The 17,334-nt window shown below is 44.9% G+C and overlaps 2 protein-coding genes and 1 long non-coding RNA gene across 6 annotated transcripts in view; all 3 read left to right on the top strand.

Annotated features, from left to right (window-relative positions):
* The window catches only part of LOC133646937 (uncharacterized), a 43,992-nt gene extending 31,866 nt beyond the window's left edge, over positions 1–12,126 (top strand). The window contains exons 20-26 of the mRNA XM_062042884.1: positions 2,271–2,324; positions 2,393–2,587; positions 2,650–2,769; positions 2,830–3,003; positions 6,155–6,248; positions 6,321–6,387; positions 6,464–12,126. Coding sequence (XP_061898868.1) covers positions 2,271–2,324; positions 2,393–2,587; positions 2,650–2,769; positions 2,830–3,003; positions 6,155–6,248; positions 6,321–6,387; positions 6,464–8,990 — 3,231 coding nt within the window. The 3' untranslated portion in view covers positions 8,991–12,126. The remainder of the gene's footprint in view (positions 1–2,270; positions 2,325–2,392; positions 2,588–2,649; positions 2,770–2,829; positions 3,004–6,154; positions 6,249–6,320; positions 6,388–6,463) is intronic.
* The window catches only part of LOC133646942 (uncharacterized), a 143,103-nt gene that overhangs the window by 64,925 nt on the left and 60,844 nt on the right, over positions 1–17,334 (top strand). The gene's annotated exons all lie outside the window — the stretch shown is intronic.
* On the top strand, positions 12,250–17,316 carry LOC133646938 (transmembrane emp24 domain-containing protein 6-like). Of its 2 annotated transcripts, none has more exons than XM_062042886.1 (4): positions 12,250–12,514; positions 14,747–14,867; positions 16,696–16,871; positions 16,937–17,316. In XM_062042886.1, exons 1-4 carry the CDS (start codon positions 12,302–12,304, stop codon positions 17,168–17,170), a joined length of 744 nt encoding a protein of 247 aa, XP_061898870.1. In that variant the 5' UTR covers positions 12,250–12,301; the 3' UTR covers positions 17,171–17,316. The 2 variants fall into 2 exon arrangements, with proteins under 2 accessions (XP_061898870.1, XP_061898869.1); XM_062042885.1 differs by having other exon boundaries at positions 12,256–12,514; positions 14,741–14,867.

The raw sequence follows: 17,334 nt of genomic DNA, 5'->3' as shown, positions 1-17,334 counted from the left end.
GATTGCTAATGTTAGCATGCATCAAGTATCAAAATATATCACTCTGACGTTTGTACCTAAAAATGTGTTGAAAATGCTAGCACGCTAATTTTAGCATGCATCAAGTATCAAAATATATCACTCCGACGTTTGTACCTAAAAATGTGTTAAAAATGCTAGCACGCTAACATTAGCATTTATCAAGAACCAAAATATGACTAAGGTAAATACATACAAAATTAGCTAAAAAAAAAAAAAAAGCTAGCATGCTAATGTCAGCATGCTAACAGGTATCATTTGTCACATGACAAAATATTTGATGCTGAGGTGATTACATCCAAAATTAGAAAAAAAATGCTAGCATGCTACTACTAGAATGCATCAAGTATCAAAATATATCACTCCGACGTGTGTACCTAAAAATGTGCTGAAAATGCTAGCACGCTAACATTAGCATGTATCAAGTACCAAAATTAAATACCTACAAAATTAGCTAAAAAAACAGGATTGCTAATGTTAGCATGCATCAAGTATCAAAATATATTACTCTGACGTGTGTACCTAAAAATGTGTTGAAAATGCTAGCACGCTAACATTAGTATGTATCAAGTACCAAAATATGACTAAGGTAAATACCTACAAAATTAGCTAAAAAAAACTGGATTGCTAATGTTAGCATGCATCAAGTATGAAAATATATCACTCTGATGTGTGTACCTAAAAATGTGCTGAAAATGCTAGTACGCTAACATTAGCATGTATCAAGTACCAAAATTAAATACCTACAAAATTAGCTAAAAAAAACAGGATTGCTAATGTTAGCATGCATCAAGTATCAAAATATATCACTCTGACGTTTGTACCTAAAAATGTGTTGAAAATGCTAGCACGCTAATTTTAGCATGCATCAAGTATCAAAATATATCACTCCGACGTTTGTACCTAAAAATGTGTTAAAAATGCTAGCACGCTAACATTAGCATTTATCAAGAACCAAACTGTGACTAAGGTAAATACATACAAAATTAGCTAAAAAAAAAAAAAAAAAGCTAGCATGCTAATGTCAGCATGCTAACAGGTATCATTTGTCACATGACAAAATATTTGATGCTGAGGTGATTAGAAAAAAAATGCTAGCATGCTAATACTAGAATGCATCAAGTATCAAAATATAGCACTCCGACGTGTGTACCTAAAAATGTGTTTAAATTGCTAGCACGCTAACATTAGCATGTGTCAAGTACCAAAATATGACTAAGGTAAATACCTACAAAATTAGCTAAAAGCATACTAATTTTAGCATGCTAACAGTTATCATTTGTCACATGACAAAATATTTGTTGCAAAATTAGAAGAAAAAAAAAATGCTAGCATGCTAATACTAGCACGCTAACAATTTTCTCGATGTAAGGCCTCAAATAACATTCGTTTACAGAGAAACAAGTCTACGCTAGTTAGAGGGAATAAAAAAGAGAGAAAGAGAGAGACAAAGAAATTTCCAGATCGTTCTATCCGGAGAGAGGAGGGGTTGGGCAAATTGTCCCGTTTTTGGTAGAGTGGAAGGAAGATTAACAAAATCTGACTCTATCTGACCGTGAACAGGAATGTTTTGATTAAAAGCAGCAACACAGCTGTCAGCTTCAAACACTGATGACATCTATTAAACAAGACAAGAAGCAAGGAATCAAACAGACAGAATTAAATTTGGCTCAATTGAGGAGAAACGTCTGGGCTGTACTCTTGTATAGTTTCCCACTACGCTCTGACGAAAGATTGTACGCCTCCTCTTTTATTTGGACTTTCCCTGATTACATGGCAACAGCTGTTTCTAAAGGGACGGGGGTCGTAAACAGCCGCTGCCTTTGGTCAACAAAACAGTTCAAAGAAAAGGTGCCTGGAGGAGAGTCAGGCCCTGCCTCGATCTCGGGTCAAGACTAAATCTTCCTGTGGATTACAATACATCAAAGAAACCCACACCTTCATGTCGCTTCCCATCCTACACGGTGGAGTTTTACAGGCCTTTTGATTGGTAGGATCAAAGACAGCTTTTGTCTGCTCGCCGGGAACTCAACAATGTTTTGTGATAACTTAGACACAATTATTCTGACAACAGCAACGTTTGGAGAGTAACATTTGACCGAAAGACAAATCCAAAGTTTTGGATCTTCGGGACTTGTGGGTTCGGGTGCAAGAAGAACCCGAGGAATGAGCGGGGGGGGGGGGGGGGGGTGCAAGAGAAGCAATACAACATCAATCCCAGTGTGAGTGAAATATTCATTTTGCCACGACAGGTGCCGCTGTGCCACCCGCTGTGCCAGTGTCCCACCTGCGCGCCGGGTCAGAAGGTCTGCACGCGCACGTGAAAACCAAGCGGGCAAGAGTGTGCACGTGGTAACGTCTGTGCGTCCTGCAGGTGTGCGCGGCGGAGGCGGGCGCGCTGGGCGTCAACAGCTGCAACGCCGACGGCTTCACGCCGCTCCACGTGGCCGCCACGCACGGACACGCCGAGCTGACCTCGCTGCTGCTGCGCCACGGGGCCCGCGTCAACGGGCACGGCAACCAGCAGGCCACGCCCCTTCACCTGGCCAGCCAGAACGGCCACCCGCAGGTGGGACGGCGTGCACGTGGCCAACGGCGGACTGCCGACTTGACCGCGCTCGTGCCTTTTAGGTGGCGGTCTCCCTGCTGGAGTGCAACGCCAAGCTCAACAAAAAGGACCGCCACGGCAACACGGCCCTGATCCTGGCGTGTCTCGACGGCAACCTGGACACCGCCGACGTCCTCCTACAGGTGAGCACGCGCACGCACGCGGCGCTACAGGGCGTGGTCTCCCAACGGTATGACCCTCAGAGCCAGGCGCTGGTGAACGCCGCCAACCATCAGGGGAACACGGCGCTGCACGAGGCGGTGCGGGGCGGACACCCGGCGCTGGTGGAGCTGCTGCTGAGGGGCGGAGCCTGCCCGGAGCTCAGGAACAAGAGGCAGAGGACGCCGCTGGACAGCGCCTACGAGCTCGGCGGCAAGGTGGCGTTGCACACACGAAACAGGATGTCACTTCCACACTTGACGGTGATGTTTAGCAGAAAGTGTTTACCAGGACAAGGACCCCCAAGTCTTATTTAAAAATGTATTTACCTTGCATGAAATGACTTTGAATTCAAGTCTTAAAGGTACCTTGGTAGTCAAAGAATACACTATAGCGCCACCGTTAGCTTGCTGGGAACTTCAGCGCTAATCACGAGCTAATTACCAGAAAACTTCTGCGTACATTTTGATGTGCCCTGAACCTCTGGCCTGGTGTCGATCGAAGCCTAAGATGGCGCCAATTGTCAAAATCTGTTTTTTCGGTATAAACATACAAAATTACTTAAAAAGCCAGCATAAAACATTAGCATGTTAACATTATCATAAAGCTGGCATACTTGTAAGATGGCGCCAAGTGTCAAAATCTGTTTTTTCGGTATAAACGTACAAAATCACTTAAAAAGCTAGCATAAAACATTAGCATGCTAACATTAGCATGCTACTATAAGAGAGCTGGCATACTTGTAAGATGGCGCCAAGTGTCAAAATCTGTTTTTTTCGGTATAAACATACAAAATTACAAACAAAAAGAGACGTTATCAGACTTCCAAGATGGCGCTAAGCATCCAAATCTATGATTTTTAGGTTTAAGCATATAAAATTACTTAAAAAGCTAGCATAAAACATTAGCATGCTAACTGAAGAAAGCTGGCATACTTGTAAGATGGCGCCAAGTGTCAAAATCTGTTTTTTCGGTATAAACATACAGAATTACTTAAAAAGCTAGCATAAAACATTAGCATGCTACCATTAGCATGCTACTATAAGAGAGCTGGCATACTTGTAAGATGGCGCCAAGTGTCAAAATCAGTTTTTTCGGTATAAACATACAAAATTACAAACAAAAAGAGACGTTAGCAGACTTCCAAGATGGCGCTAAGCATCCAAATCTATGATTTTTAGGTTTAAGCATATAAAATTACTTAAAAAGCTAGCATAAAACATTAGCATGCTAACTGAAGAAAGCTGGCATACTTGTAAGATGGCGCCAAGTGTCAAAATCTGTTTTTTCGGTATAAACATACAGAATTACTTAAAAAGCTAGCATAAAACATTAGCATGCTAACATTAGCATGCTACTATAAGAGAGCTGGCATACTTGTAAGATGGCGCCAAGTGTCAAAATCTGTTTTTTCGGTATAAACATACAAAATTACAAACAAAAAGAGACGTTAGCAGACTTCCAAGATGGCGCTAAGCATCGAAATCTATGATTTTTAGGTTTAAGCATATAAAATTACTTAAAAAGCTAGCATAAAACATTAGCATGCTAACTGAAGAAAGCTGGCATACTTGTAAGATGGCGCCAAGTGTCAAAATCTGTTTTTTCGGTATAAACGTACAAAATCACTTAAAAAGCTAGCATAAAACATTAGCATGCTAACATTAGCATGCTACTATAAGAGAGCTGGGATACTTGTAAGATGGCGCCAAGTGTCAAAATCAGTTTTTTCGGTATAAACATACAAAATTACAAACAAAAAGAGACGTTAGCAGACTTCCAAGATGGCGCTAAGCATCCAAATCTATGATTTTTAGGTTTAAGCATATAAAATTACTTAAAAAGCTAGCATAAAACATTAGCATGCTAACGCAAGAAAGCTGGCATACTTGTAGGACGGCGCCAAGTGTCAAAATAATTTGTTTTGGTACAAACATACGAAATTATTCAAAAAGATAGCCTATAACATTAGCATGCTATAGTAAGAGACGTTAGCAGACTTCCAAGATGGCGCTAAACATCCAAATCTATGATTTTTAGGTTTAAGTATATACATTTAGCTAAAAAGCTAGATTAAAATGTTAGCAGGCTAATATAAGAAAGCTGGCATACTTGTAAGATGGCGCCAGGTGTCAAAATCTGTTTTTTCGGTATAAACATACAAAATTACTTAAAAGGCTAGCATAAAACATTAGCATGCTAACGTTAGCATGCTACTATAAGAGAGCTGGCATACTTGTAAGATGGTGCCAAAAAAGTGTCAAAATCGTTTTTTTTCGGTATAAACATACACAATTACTTAAAAAGCTAGCATAAAACATTAGCATGCTAACATTAGCATGCTACTATAAGAAAGTTGGCATACTTGTAGCATGGCGCCAAGTGTCAAAATCCATGATTTTATGTTTAAACAAACAAACTGACTTAAAAATCGAGCCTAAAACCTTAGCATGCTAACATATGCTAACATTAGCATGATGAAATAGGACATGGTGACATTCTTCTAAGATGAAGTCCAAACAATAATAAGATAAATAAAAAATGTTTTATGATTTCTAAAAATGATGAATCGATTCTATTTGTGATATTCTACCAGCTAACCTAAATGCTAACATGAACGTAACATAGGGACGATAATACAATGTTGACAGCGGTAAGTACTACAGTTTCAGGTGATTTATAACACTTACCAACACTGCTTGTTGACTGAGGACACAAGCTAGCGCTCGCTAGCATAGATGCAAACATGCAAGCAAGAGATGTCAGGTTCAAACACTGATGACATCTATTAAACAAGACAAGAAGCAAGGAATCAAACAGAGACAGAATTATGTTTAGCTCAATTGGGGAGAAACGTCATACAAGAGTACGTCTTGTACGCCTCCTCTTTTATTTGGACTTTCCCTGATTACATGGCAACAGCTGTTTCTAAGGGAGGGGGGTCGTAAACAGCTGCTGCCTTTGGTCACGAAACAGTTCAAAGAAAAGGTCGCCTGCTTCCTCTCCGCTTTGTAGATCTCGGGTCAAGACAAAATCTTCCTGTGGATTACAATACATCAAAGAAACCGACACCTTCATGTCGCTTCCCATCCTACACAGTGGAGTTTTACAAGCCTTTTTGCTTGGTAAGATCAAAGACAGCTTTTGTCCTCTCGCCGGGAACTCACGGCAACACAAAGTTTTGTGACAACTTCGATACAATTATTCTGACAAGAGACATTAACGTCTTTATCCGTGGAAAAAAAAAAAAAAAAAAAACGTTAGCGAAGGTGTTAGCATGTTTATGTCCAGCTAAAGTGCTAAGAGGCTCTCAAAGCATCCATGATATTTTTCACGAGTGACTGAAATTGTCCTCCTTGCCTCCTGAAGAACTCTGAGATCCTGCGAGCGCTGCAGAAGGCGTCCGGACTCTCCCCCGACGACGAGCCCATCAAGCTGCTCTCCGTGCCCAAAGGCACTCTGGGTAATGGCGTGAAACTTCGAAGGCTTGAAACCTTTTTTTTGCAAATGAAACCTTGCGGTTGCCTCCCCGCAGCACACACCTTCGTGCAGCGCCTCAGGACCAACGACCTCCTCTCTGGACACAAGCACGCCGCCAGCAGGTCGCCGCCACGCCCACTTTGCTGGCCACGCCCACTTGGCCGCCGTGTGAGCTGACGCGCCTTTTTTTCCTTTCAGGATTGAGAAGGCGAAGAGAAACTCCTGCAGTCCTTCTCGCCCGGCCGCCCGGGTCAGGACAGTCGCCAAGGACCAGGCGGGTGGAAGAAGCCACGCCCCCCGCCTGGCTCGCTGGCACACGCTGGACTCCGAGGAGCGGGCGCCGCCGCCGTCGCCGTCCAACGTGCGCACGCTTGGCGCACGAGCGCGGACACGCAGCTTCGACGACGATAGCGCTACGATGTCATCATCGGACAACTCGCCTCCGTTGACGCTCGCCTCCGTGACACGCCCCCAAATCTGTCTGAACGGAGGGCGTGATGATGAGTCACATGACCTGCGCTCTGCACCCTCCACCGCACTTGAACTCCACCACCACGTGCACGCTCATGATGGCGCTGCTGGTGCGCCTCATCGCCAAGAAACGCCCCTTTCCAGTGACACACGCCATTGTCAAGACACACCCCTATCCAGTGATACGCCCCATTGTAGTGACACACCCCATTGTCAAGACACGCCCCTTTCTAGTGATACACACCTTTGTAGTGACACGCCCCATTTCTGTGATACACACCTTTCCAGTGACACACCCCATTGTCAAGACACGCCCCTTTCTAGTGATACACACCTTTGTAGTGACACGCCCCATTTCAGTGATACACACCTTTCCAGCGACACACCCCATTGTCAAGACACGCCCCTTTCCGGTAATACACACCCTTCCAGTGACACACCCCATTGTCAAGACACGCCCCTTTCCAGTGATACACACCCTTCCAGTGACACACCCCATTGTCAAGACACGCCCCTTTCCAGTGATACACACCTTTCCAGTGACACACCCCATTGTCAAGACACGCCCCTTTCCTGTGATACACACCCTTCCAGTGACACACCCCATTGTCAAGACACGCCCCTTTCCAGTGATACACACCTTTCCAGTGACACACCCCATTGTCAAGACACGCCCCTTTCCAGTGATACACACCCTTCCAGTGACACACCCCATTGTCAAGACACGCCCCTTTCCAGTGATACACACCTTTCCAGTGACACACCCCATTGTCAAGACACGCCCCTTTCCAGTGATACACACCTTTCCAGTGACACGCCCCATTGTCAAGACACGCCCCTTTCCAGTGATACACACCTTTCCAGTGACACGCCCCATTGTCAAGACACGCCCCTCTCCAGTGACACGCCCCATTGTCAAGACACGCCCCTTTCCAGTGATACACACCTTTCCAGTGACACGCCCCATTGTCAAGACACGCCCCTTTCCAGTGATACACACCTTTCCAGTGACACGCCCCATTGTCAAGACACGCCCCTCTCCAGTGACACACCCCATTGTCAAGACACACCCCTCTCCAGTGACACGCCCCATTGTCAAGACACACCCCTTTCCAGTGATACACACCTTTCCAGTGACACGCCCCATTGTCAAGACACGCCCCTCTCCAGTGACACGCCCCATTGTCAAGACACACCCCTTTCCAGTGATACACACCTTTCCAGTGACACGCCCCATTGTCAAGACACGCCCCTTTCCAGTGACACGCCCCATTGTCAAGACACACCCCTTTCCAGTGATACACACCTTTGTAGTGCAACGCCCCATTTCAGTGATACACACCTTTCCAGTGACACACCCCATTGTCAAGACACGCCCCTCTCCAGTGACACGCCCCATTGTCAAGACACGCCCCTTTCCAGTGATACACACCTTTGTAGTGACACGCCCCATTGTCAAGACACGCCCCTTCCCAGTGATACACACCTTTCCAGTGACACACCCCATTGTCAAGACACGCCCCTCTCCAGTGACACGCCCCATTGTCAAGACACACCCCTTTCCAGTGATACACACCTTTGTAGTGCAACGCCCCATTTCAGTGATACACACCTTTGTAGTGACACGCCCCATTGTCAAGACACGCCCCTTTCCAGTGATACACACCTTTGTAGTGACACGCCCCATTGTCAAGACACGCCCCTTTCCAGTGATACACACCTTTGTAGTGACACACCCCATTGTCAAGACACGCCCATCTCCAGTGACACACCCCTTTTCCCAGACACGGCCCCCTCTAGCGATATGCCCCTTAGTCAAGACATGCCCATATCTAATGTTCAAGACACGCCCCTTTCTTGTGACACGCCCCATTACAAAGACACGCCCCACTCCACTGACACGCCCATATCTAGTGGCCAGGACACACCCCTTTCTAGTGACACGCCCATCTCCAGTGACACGCCCCTTTGTCATGACACGGCCATATCTAATGTCCAAGACACGCCCCTTTCCAGTGACACGCCCCATTTCCAAGACACGCCCCTTTACAAAGACACGCCCCCCTCTAGTAAAATGCCCCTTTGTGAAGACACGCCCATATCTAGTGGCCAAGACACACCCCATTCTAGTCACGCGTCCCTTTGTAGCAAACTGCCCAATGGCCAAGACACACCCCTTTCTAGTGACACACCCCTCTCTAGTGATACCCCCCATTGCCAAGACAAACCCCTTTCTAGTGAAACACCGCATTGAGAAGATACACCCCTTTCCAGTGACACACCCCTTTGCCAAGCCACGCCCCTTTCCAGTGACACATCCCCCAATGATAAGACACACCCCTTTCCAGTGACAGCATGCTAACAGTAGCATGATGACATAGGACCTACTTCTTCTAAGATATAATGCGCCTCTGTCAAGACACACCCCTTTCTAGTGACACACCCCTTTCTAGGGATACACCCCATTGACAAAATATGCCCCATTGCCAAGACACACCCCTTTCCAGTGACACACCCCTATGCCCCTATGCCAAGACACGCCCCTTTCCAGTGATATGCCCCATTGCCAAGACACGCCCCTTTCCAATGATATGCCCCATTGTTAAGACACTCCCCTTTCCAGTGATACACCCTTTTGCCAAGACACGCCCCATTGCAAAGACACGCCCTCTCCTTTCTAGGGATACACCCCATTGATAAAACACGCCCCATTGCCAAGAAACACCCCTTTACAGTGACACACCCCTATACCCCTATGCCAAGACACGCCCCTTTTCAGTGATACGCTCCATTGCCAAGACACACCCCTTTCCAGTGACACACCCCTATACCAAGACACGCCCATTTCCAGTTATACACCCTTTTGCCAAGTCACACCCTTTTGCCAAGACACGCCCCATTGCAAAGACACGCCCATATCTCATGTCTAAAGCACACCCTTATCTAGTGACACACCCTTTTGCCAAGACATGCCCCTTTCCAGCAACACATCTTTTTGCCAAGACACGCCCCATTACAAAGACACGCCCCTCTCCAGTGATACGCCCATATCTCGTGTCCAAGACTCGCCCCTTTCTAGTGACACACCCCTCTCCAGTGACACACTCCATTGCCAAGACACGCCCCTTTCCAGTAATGTGCCCCATTGCCAAGACACACCCCTTTCCAGTGACACACCCTATGCCAAGACACGCCCCTTTCCAGTGATGTGCCCCATTGCCAAGACACGCCCCTTTCTAATGATATGCCCCATTGTTAAGACACTCCCCTTTCCAGTGTAACACCCTTTTGCCAAGACACGCCCCATTGCAGTGGCACACCCATTGCAAAGACACGCCCCTCTCCAGTGATACGCCCATATCTCGTGTCCAAGACTCGCCCCTTTCTAGTGACACACCCCTTTCCAGTGACACACTCCATTGCCAAGACATGCCCCTTTCCAGTGATATGCCCCATTGCCAAGACACACCCCTTTCCAGTGACACACCCTATGCCAAGACACGCCCCTTTCCAGTGATGTGCCCCATTGCCAAGACACGCCCCTTTCTAATGCTATGCCCCACTGTTAAGACACTCCCCTTTCCAGTGTAACACCCTTTTGCCAAGACGCGCCCCATTGCAGTGGCACACCCATTGCAAAGACACGCCCCTCTCCAGTGATACGCCCATATTTCGTGTCCAAGACACACCCCTTCCAGTGATGCACCCCATTGAGAAGACACACCCCTTTCCAGTGATACGCCCCATTTCCAAGACACGCCCCTTTGTCAAGACATGCCCATATTTTGTGTCCAAGACACGCCCCTTTCTAGTGACACACTCCATTGCCAAGACACGCCCCTTTACCATGACACCCTTTCTACACCTATATTTATGTATTTATAGGAGTATTGCAGTACTGTGACATATGTGCTACTGCAATACTTATCATTGGGAATATGGATTTTATTTGTACATTAAATGTACAAGAATGCTCAAGTACTCCTTTCTTATACTTTGTCACACCCGAGGGCGGGTGAGGGGGGTTGGGAAAAATGTCACATTTTTGGGCACCGTAAAATGTCACCCAGATGGCCTTTTTTTATATATACAAATTAGTTTTAAGTAAGTTAAGTACCAATGATTGTCACACACACACGAGGTTTGGCGAAATTATTCTCTGCATTTGACCCATCACCCTTGATCACCCCCTGGGAGGTGGGAGGAGCAGTGAGCAGCAGCGGTGGTCGCGCCTGGGAATCATTTTTGGTGATTTAATCCCCAATTCCAACCCTTGATGCTGAGTGCCAAGCAGATGGGACTTAAATGCTTTGACGCCAATTTAACTGATAAGTCACATATAGGGATGTCGATAAATGCTTTAAAATGTAATATCGGAAAGTATCGGTATCAGTTTCATAATTATCGGTATCAGCTAAAAACGTGAAATTTGTGACTTTTTAAAAACGCCGCTGTGTACACGGACGTAGGGAGAAGTACGGAGCGCCAATAAACCTTAAAGGCACTCCCAGTCACATAATATCTACGGCTGTTCACACACACAAGTGAATGCAAAGCATACCTGGTCAACAGCCATACAGGTCACACTGAGGGAGGCCGTGTAAACAACTTTAACACTGTTACAAATATGCGCCACACTGTGAACCCACACCAAACAAGAACACATTTCGGGAGACCATCCGCACCGTAACACAACATAAACAAAACAGAACAAATACCCAGAATCCCTTGCAGGACTAACTCTTCCGGGACGCTACAATATACCCCCTCCGCTACCCCTAACCCCCCCACCTCAACCCCGCCCCCCTAAGCCTGCCCCCCATAACCCCACCCACCTCAACCTCCTCATGCTCTCTCAGGGAGAGCATGTCCCAAATTCCAAGCTGCTGTTTTGAGGCATGTTAAAAAAAAAACAATGCACTTTGTGACTTCAATAATAAATATGGCAGTGCCATGTTGGCATTTTTTTTCCATAACTTGAGTTGATTTATTTTGGAAAACCTTGTTACATTGTTTCATGCATCCAGCGGGGCATCACAACAAAATTAGGCATAATAATGTGTTAATTCCACGACTGTATATATCGGTATCGGTTGATATCAGTATCGGTAATTAAGAGTTGGACAATATCGGATATCGGTAAAAAAGCCATTATCGGACATCTCTAGTCACATACATCGTGTGCAGTGTTTGCTGTGTGAATGTTGTGTAATTTCTACATTTATACTTTGTGTTAATATATCAACACTAAACCTTCCATTTTATTTATGTAAAATACACAATGGATGTTACACTTTTGTTGTTTTTATATTTTCAGTCTTACAAACCTAAATATATTAACGCTGTCCCCCCGCAGGGGAAACTGGGTAAAAGCACGGCACACTGCTAAAGCTGGACCTATTTTACTATAACAATCTACAAGGTTAACAAAGTCTGCTTCTCTTGTTTTGTAAGTATTAATGATGCAGCAGACATGGTGTGTTCCTATCAGTGTTTGTTCCAGCTGTGCGGCTACCAGAGAGTTCCCAGTCTTCCAGTCAATCATTGGACCAGTGGAGATCAGACATGAAGCAGCAAACCTTCTGCGCGGTCCTCGTCTTGGCGTTCTGGACCCCTTGTCACGGCGGGCCCCTGACGGCCCCCCACGCCAACATGACGGACCAGGAGCTGTTCTGGGGCGCCGACCAGTACGACTTCTCCGTGGTTCTGTCCGCCGCCGGCATGGAATGTTTCTGGCACTTTGCTCACACGGGAGAGAAGTTCTACCTCAGCTTCATGGTGAGCCTGTTTCAATACTTCCTGGGGAGGAAATAGTCTGTTCCAGGGTCGAGCTGCAGGAGTATGAGGGGCCGTTAGGGACATTATTCAGAATTACCTCTTACATACACTACTGAAATGCTCTCACATATACAACTGAATTGTTTTTCTCTCACACACCCTACTGAAACACTCTTGTACACACTACTGAAATGCTCTTACATACACTACTGAAACACTCTTATACACACTACTGAAACACTCTTATACACACTACTGAAATGCTCTTACATACACTACTGAAACACTCTTATACACACTACTGAAACACTCTTATACACACTACTGAAATGCTCTTACATACACTACTGAAACACTCTTATACACACTACTGAAACACTCTTATACACACTACTGAAATGCATACATACAAGACCCACCCCTTACATACACTACTGAAACAGTAGTGTATGTAAGAGTGCTTCAGTAGTGTATGTAGGAGCATTTCAGTAGTGTTTATAAGAGTGTTTCAGTAGTGTGTATAAGAGTGTTTCAGTAGTGTTTATAAGAGTGTTTCAGTAGTGTTTATAAGAGTGTTTCAGTAGTGTGTATAAGAGTGTTTCAGTAGTGTTTATAAGTGTTTCAGTAGTGTGTATAAGAGTGTTTCAGTAGTGTATGTAAGAGCATTTCAGTAGTGTGTATGAGAGCATTTCAGTAGTGTGTATGAGTGTTTCAGTAGTGTTTATAAGAGTGTTTCAGTAGTGGGTATAAGAGTGTTTCAGTAGTGTATGTAAGAGCATTTCAGTAGTGTGTATAAGAGTGTTTCAGTAGTGTGTATAAGAGTGTTTCAGTAGTGTTTATAACAGTGTTTCAGTAGTGTGTATAAGAGTGTTTCAGTAGTGTATGTAAGAGCATTTCAGTAGTGTGTATAAGAGTGTTTCAGTAGTGTGTATAAGAGTGTTTCAGTAGTGTGTGTAAGAGTGTTTCAGTAGTGTGTGTAAGAGTGTTTCAGTAGTGTGTGTAAGAGTGTTTCAGTAGTGTATGTAAGAGTGTTTGAGTAGTGTGTATAAGAGTGTTTGAGTAGTGTGTATAAGAGTGTTTCAGTAGTGTGTATAAGAGTGTTTCAGTAGTGTATGTAAGAGCATTTCAGTAGTGTGTATGAGTGTTTCAGTAGTGTGTATAAGAGTGTTTCAGTAGTGTTTATAAGAGTGTTTCAGTAGTGGGTATAAGAGTGTTTCAGTAGTGTATGTAAGAGCATTTCAGTAGTGTTTATAAGAGTGTTTCAGTAGTGTTTATAAGAGTGTTTCAGTAGTGTATGTAAGAGCATTTCAGTAGTGTGTATAAGAGTGTTTCAGTAGTGTGTATAAGAGTGTTTCAGTAGTGTGTATAAGAGTGTTTCAGTAGTGTATGTAAGAGCATTTCAGTAGTGTGTATGAGTGTTTCAGTAGTGTGTATAAGAGTGTTTCAGTAGTGTTTATAAGAGTGTTTCAGTAGTGGGTATAAGAGTGTTTCAGTAGTGTATGTAAGAGCATTTCAGTAGTGTTTATAAGAGTGTTTCAGTAGTGTGTATAAGAGTGTTTCAGTAGTGTATGTAAGAGCATTTCAGTAGTGTTTATAAGAGTGTTTCAGTAGTGTGTATAAGAGTGTTTCAGTAGTGTGTATAATAGTGTTTCAGTAGTGTGTATAAGAGTGTTTCAGTAGTGTATGTAAGAGCATTTCAGTAGTGTTTATAAGAGCATTTCAGTAGTGTTTATAAGAGTGTTTCAGTAGTGTGTATAAGAGTGTTTCAGTAGTGTGTATAAGAGTGTTTCAGTAGTGTTTATAAGAGTGTTTCAGTAGTGTTTATAAGAGTGTTTCAGTAGTGTGTATAAGAGTGTTTCAGTAGTGTATGTAAGAGCATTTCAGTAGTGTTTATAAGAGTGTTTCAGTAGTGTTTATAAGAGTGTTTCAGTAGTGTATGTAAGAGCATTTCAGTAGTGTGTATAAGAGTGTTTCAGTAGTGTGTATAAGAGTGTTTCAGTAGTGTGTATAAGAGTGTTTCAGTAGTGTGTATAAGAGTGTTTCAGTAGTGTTTATAAGAGCATTTCAGTAGTGTATGTAAGAGTGTTTCAGCAGGGTGTGTGAGAGAAAAACATTTCAGTTATTTATGTGAGAGCATTTCAGTAGTGTATGTAAGAGGTAATTCTGAATAATGTCCCTAACGGCCCCTCATACGGGAGACTTAGCGTCCACTCTACCTGCGTGCAGGTGCAGTGGGTGACGGGTGTCGGCCATGACAGACACCTGTCCGTCACCGTCAACGCCCCGAGTGGCCTGCTGCTCTCCGGCGTGGACGACGCTACTGGTCAGGTGGAATTTGACGCCAAGGAGTCTGGTAGGTGGCTTTTTGTGCCCCGCAACAAGATTTTGGTATTGCCCCACAACGATAGGGATTAGCATAGGGGGGGCCGTGACAGTCAATCACGTGATAGTGTATATCTTGACACACACACACCGGTAAAGAACGCTGTTACAACAGCGTGAAATTATACAACGAGCCAACTTTGTCAGGTTCAAACACTGATGACATCTATTAAACAAGACAAGAAGCAAGGAATTAAACAGAGACAGAATTAAATATGGCTCAATTGAGGAGAAACGTCTGGGCTGTACTCTTGCACAGTCTCCCACCACGCTCTGACGAAGGATTGTACGCCTCTTTTATTTGGACTTTCCCTGATTACATGGCAACAGCTGTTTCTAGGGGAGGGGGGTCGTAAACAGCCGCTGCCTTTGGTCACAAAACAGTTCAAATAAAAGGTCGCCTGGAGGGGAGTCAGGCCCTGCTTCCTCTCCGCTTTGTAGATCTCGGGTCAAGACAAAGTCTTCCTGTGGATTACAATGCATCAAAGAAACCCACACCTTCATGTTGCTTCCCATCCTACACAGTGGAGTTTTACAGGCTTTTGTTTGAAAAAAAAAACAACGTTCCCCGATCTAAACGAACCCCACCAGTTTCAAATGCGCATTCACCGAACCCTTCTTTAGTGAAAAATATTATTATATATATTTTTAAAAAATTCAAGACAAAGTTTTATGTTTTTTTTACCGGTGCACAAAATGAACCGTGCATGAACATCACCCTGTTCCAAGAACAAAACCAACACAGTGCATGAACTCACAACAAATGACTGTCAGGTTCAAACACCGAACTATCTATTACACAAGACAAGAAGAAAGGAATCAAGCAGAGACAGAGTTGAATTTTACTCATGAGGAGAGACGTATTGGGCTGTACACTCAGTTACAGTTTCACCCTACGCTCTAAGGTACAGTCCCACGTGCTCCTCTATTTATTCGGGAGGTCCCTAGTTAACATCACTGAGGCTGCAAGCAGCCCCCAGTAGACACAATACATGATTATTCAGAATGGAAATGTGCTGACTCTTGTTTTATCTGCGTTGAGGTACCCGATGTCCGTCCTTGGCTGTCAGCAGGCAGGGTCTGGAAACAAACTGCTGACACGAGACAACTAGCAAAGCAAGATTACAAGTTGTGCCTTTACAACTTCAGCGCAATTGATAATAACTATAGCAACGGCCTTTAAGCATAAGAGTTGTGTGATAACTTATACATAATTATTCTAACATTTACACACCCGCAAATCAGATGGAAAATTAAAGGGTTAATTGTTTGGGGGTATCCATAACACGTGATAGGGAGAAGTTTTTATTTACACGGTGAGTAGTTTCGCCCGACTCACCGAACCCCTAGGATTCGATCGAACCCAGGTTAAGAACCACTGTTCTAAAGGAAGGGGGTCGTAAACAGCCACTGCCTTTGGTCACAAAACAGTTAAAAGAAAAGGTGCCTGGGGGGTGCGGGGGGGGGGTCAGGCCCTGCTTCCTCTCCGCTTTGTAGATCTCGGGTCAAGACAAAATCTTCCTGTGGACTACAATACATCAAAGAAACCGACACCTTCATGTCGCTTCCATCCTACACAGTGGAGTTTTACAAGCCTTTTGCTTGGTAAGATCAAAGACAGCTTTTGTCCTCTCGCCGGGAACTCATGGCAACACAAAGTTTTGTGATAACTTCACTGCTTTGGCGGTTTTGTGTATTTTCTTTTTAAAATGGTTTTTTGAAAGTGATGAATCCATTTAGGATCGGGGTGAATCACACTTGCGAGTCGGACGTGACTCATTCGTTTTCTCTCACCCCAGGTTTCTACCAGATGTGTTTCAGCAACTTCCACAACCGCTTGGGAACAATGCAGGTGTTCCTCAGCTTCGGCGTCTACTACGACGAGCACCGCCCGGACGGCGAGGGCGAGGGCGGCGGCGACGTGAAGAAAGACGACGAGTCCGAGCAGCTGAACGACACGCTGAGCATCATCCAGGTTCTCACGCCACACCCAGACACCAGCAGAAAAGGGGGGCGGAGACTAATTGGCTCTCGTTTCAGGACTCCGCCCACAAGGTGGAGAACCACGTCTTCCACATGTTTCGCTACTACAACTTCGGCCGCATGAGGAAGAGCGCCGACTACTACCTGCTGATGTCCAACGCCCGCTACGTCACCTGGTGGTCGGCGGCGCTCAGCCTCCTGGTGGTGGTCTCGGGTTACCTGCAGCTGGTCTTCCTCAAGAGTCTCTTTGGCCGCGAGGCCGACCCCCAGGACCGTGTGCCTCGCTGCTGAAGACTGGCTGACAACTGTATCAAGGTCTTATATCGCTCCGTATCGACACATTTTTTCAGACCTACGGAAAACAAAATCAATCAATCAATCAATCAATCAATGTTTATTTATATAGCCCTAAATCACAAGTGTCTCAAAGGGCTGTACAAGCCACAACGACATCC

Source organism: Entelurus aequoreus, linkage group LG03 (assembly GCF_033978785.1).
Source record: "Entelurus aequoreus isolate RoL-2023_Sb linkage group LG03, RoL_Eaeq_v1.1, whole genome shotgun sequence".
NCBI lineage: Eukaryota > Metazoa > Chordata > Actinopteri > Syngnathiformes > Syngnathidae > Entelurus > Entelurus aequoreus.
This window is presented reverse-complemented; position numbering and strand designations above follow the sequence as displayed.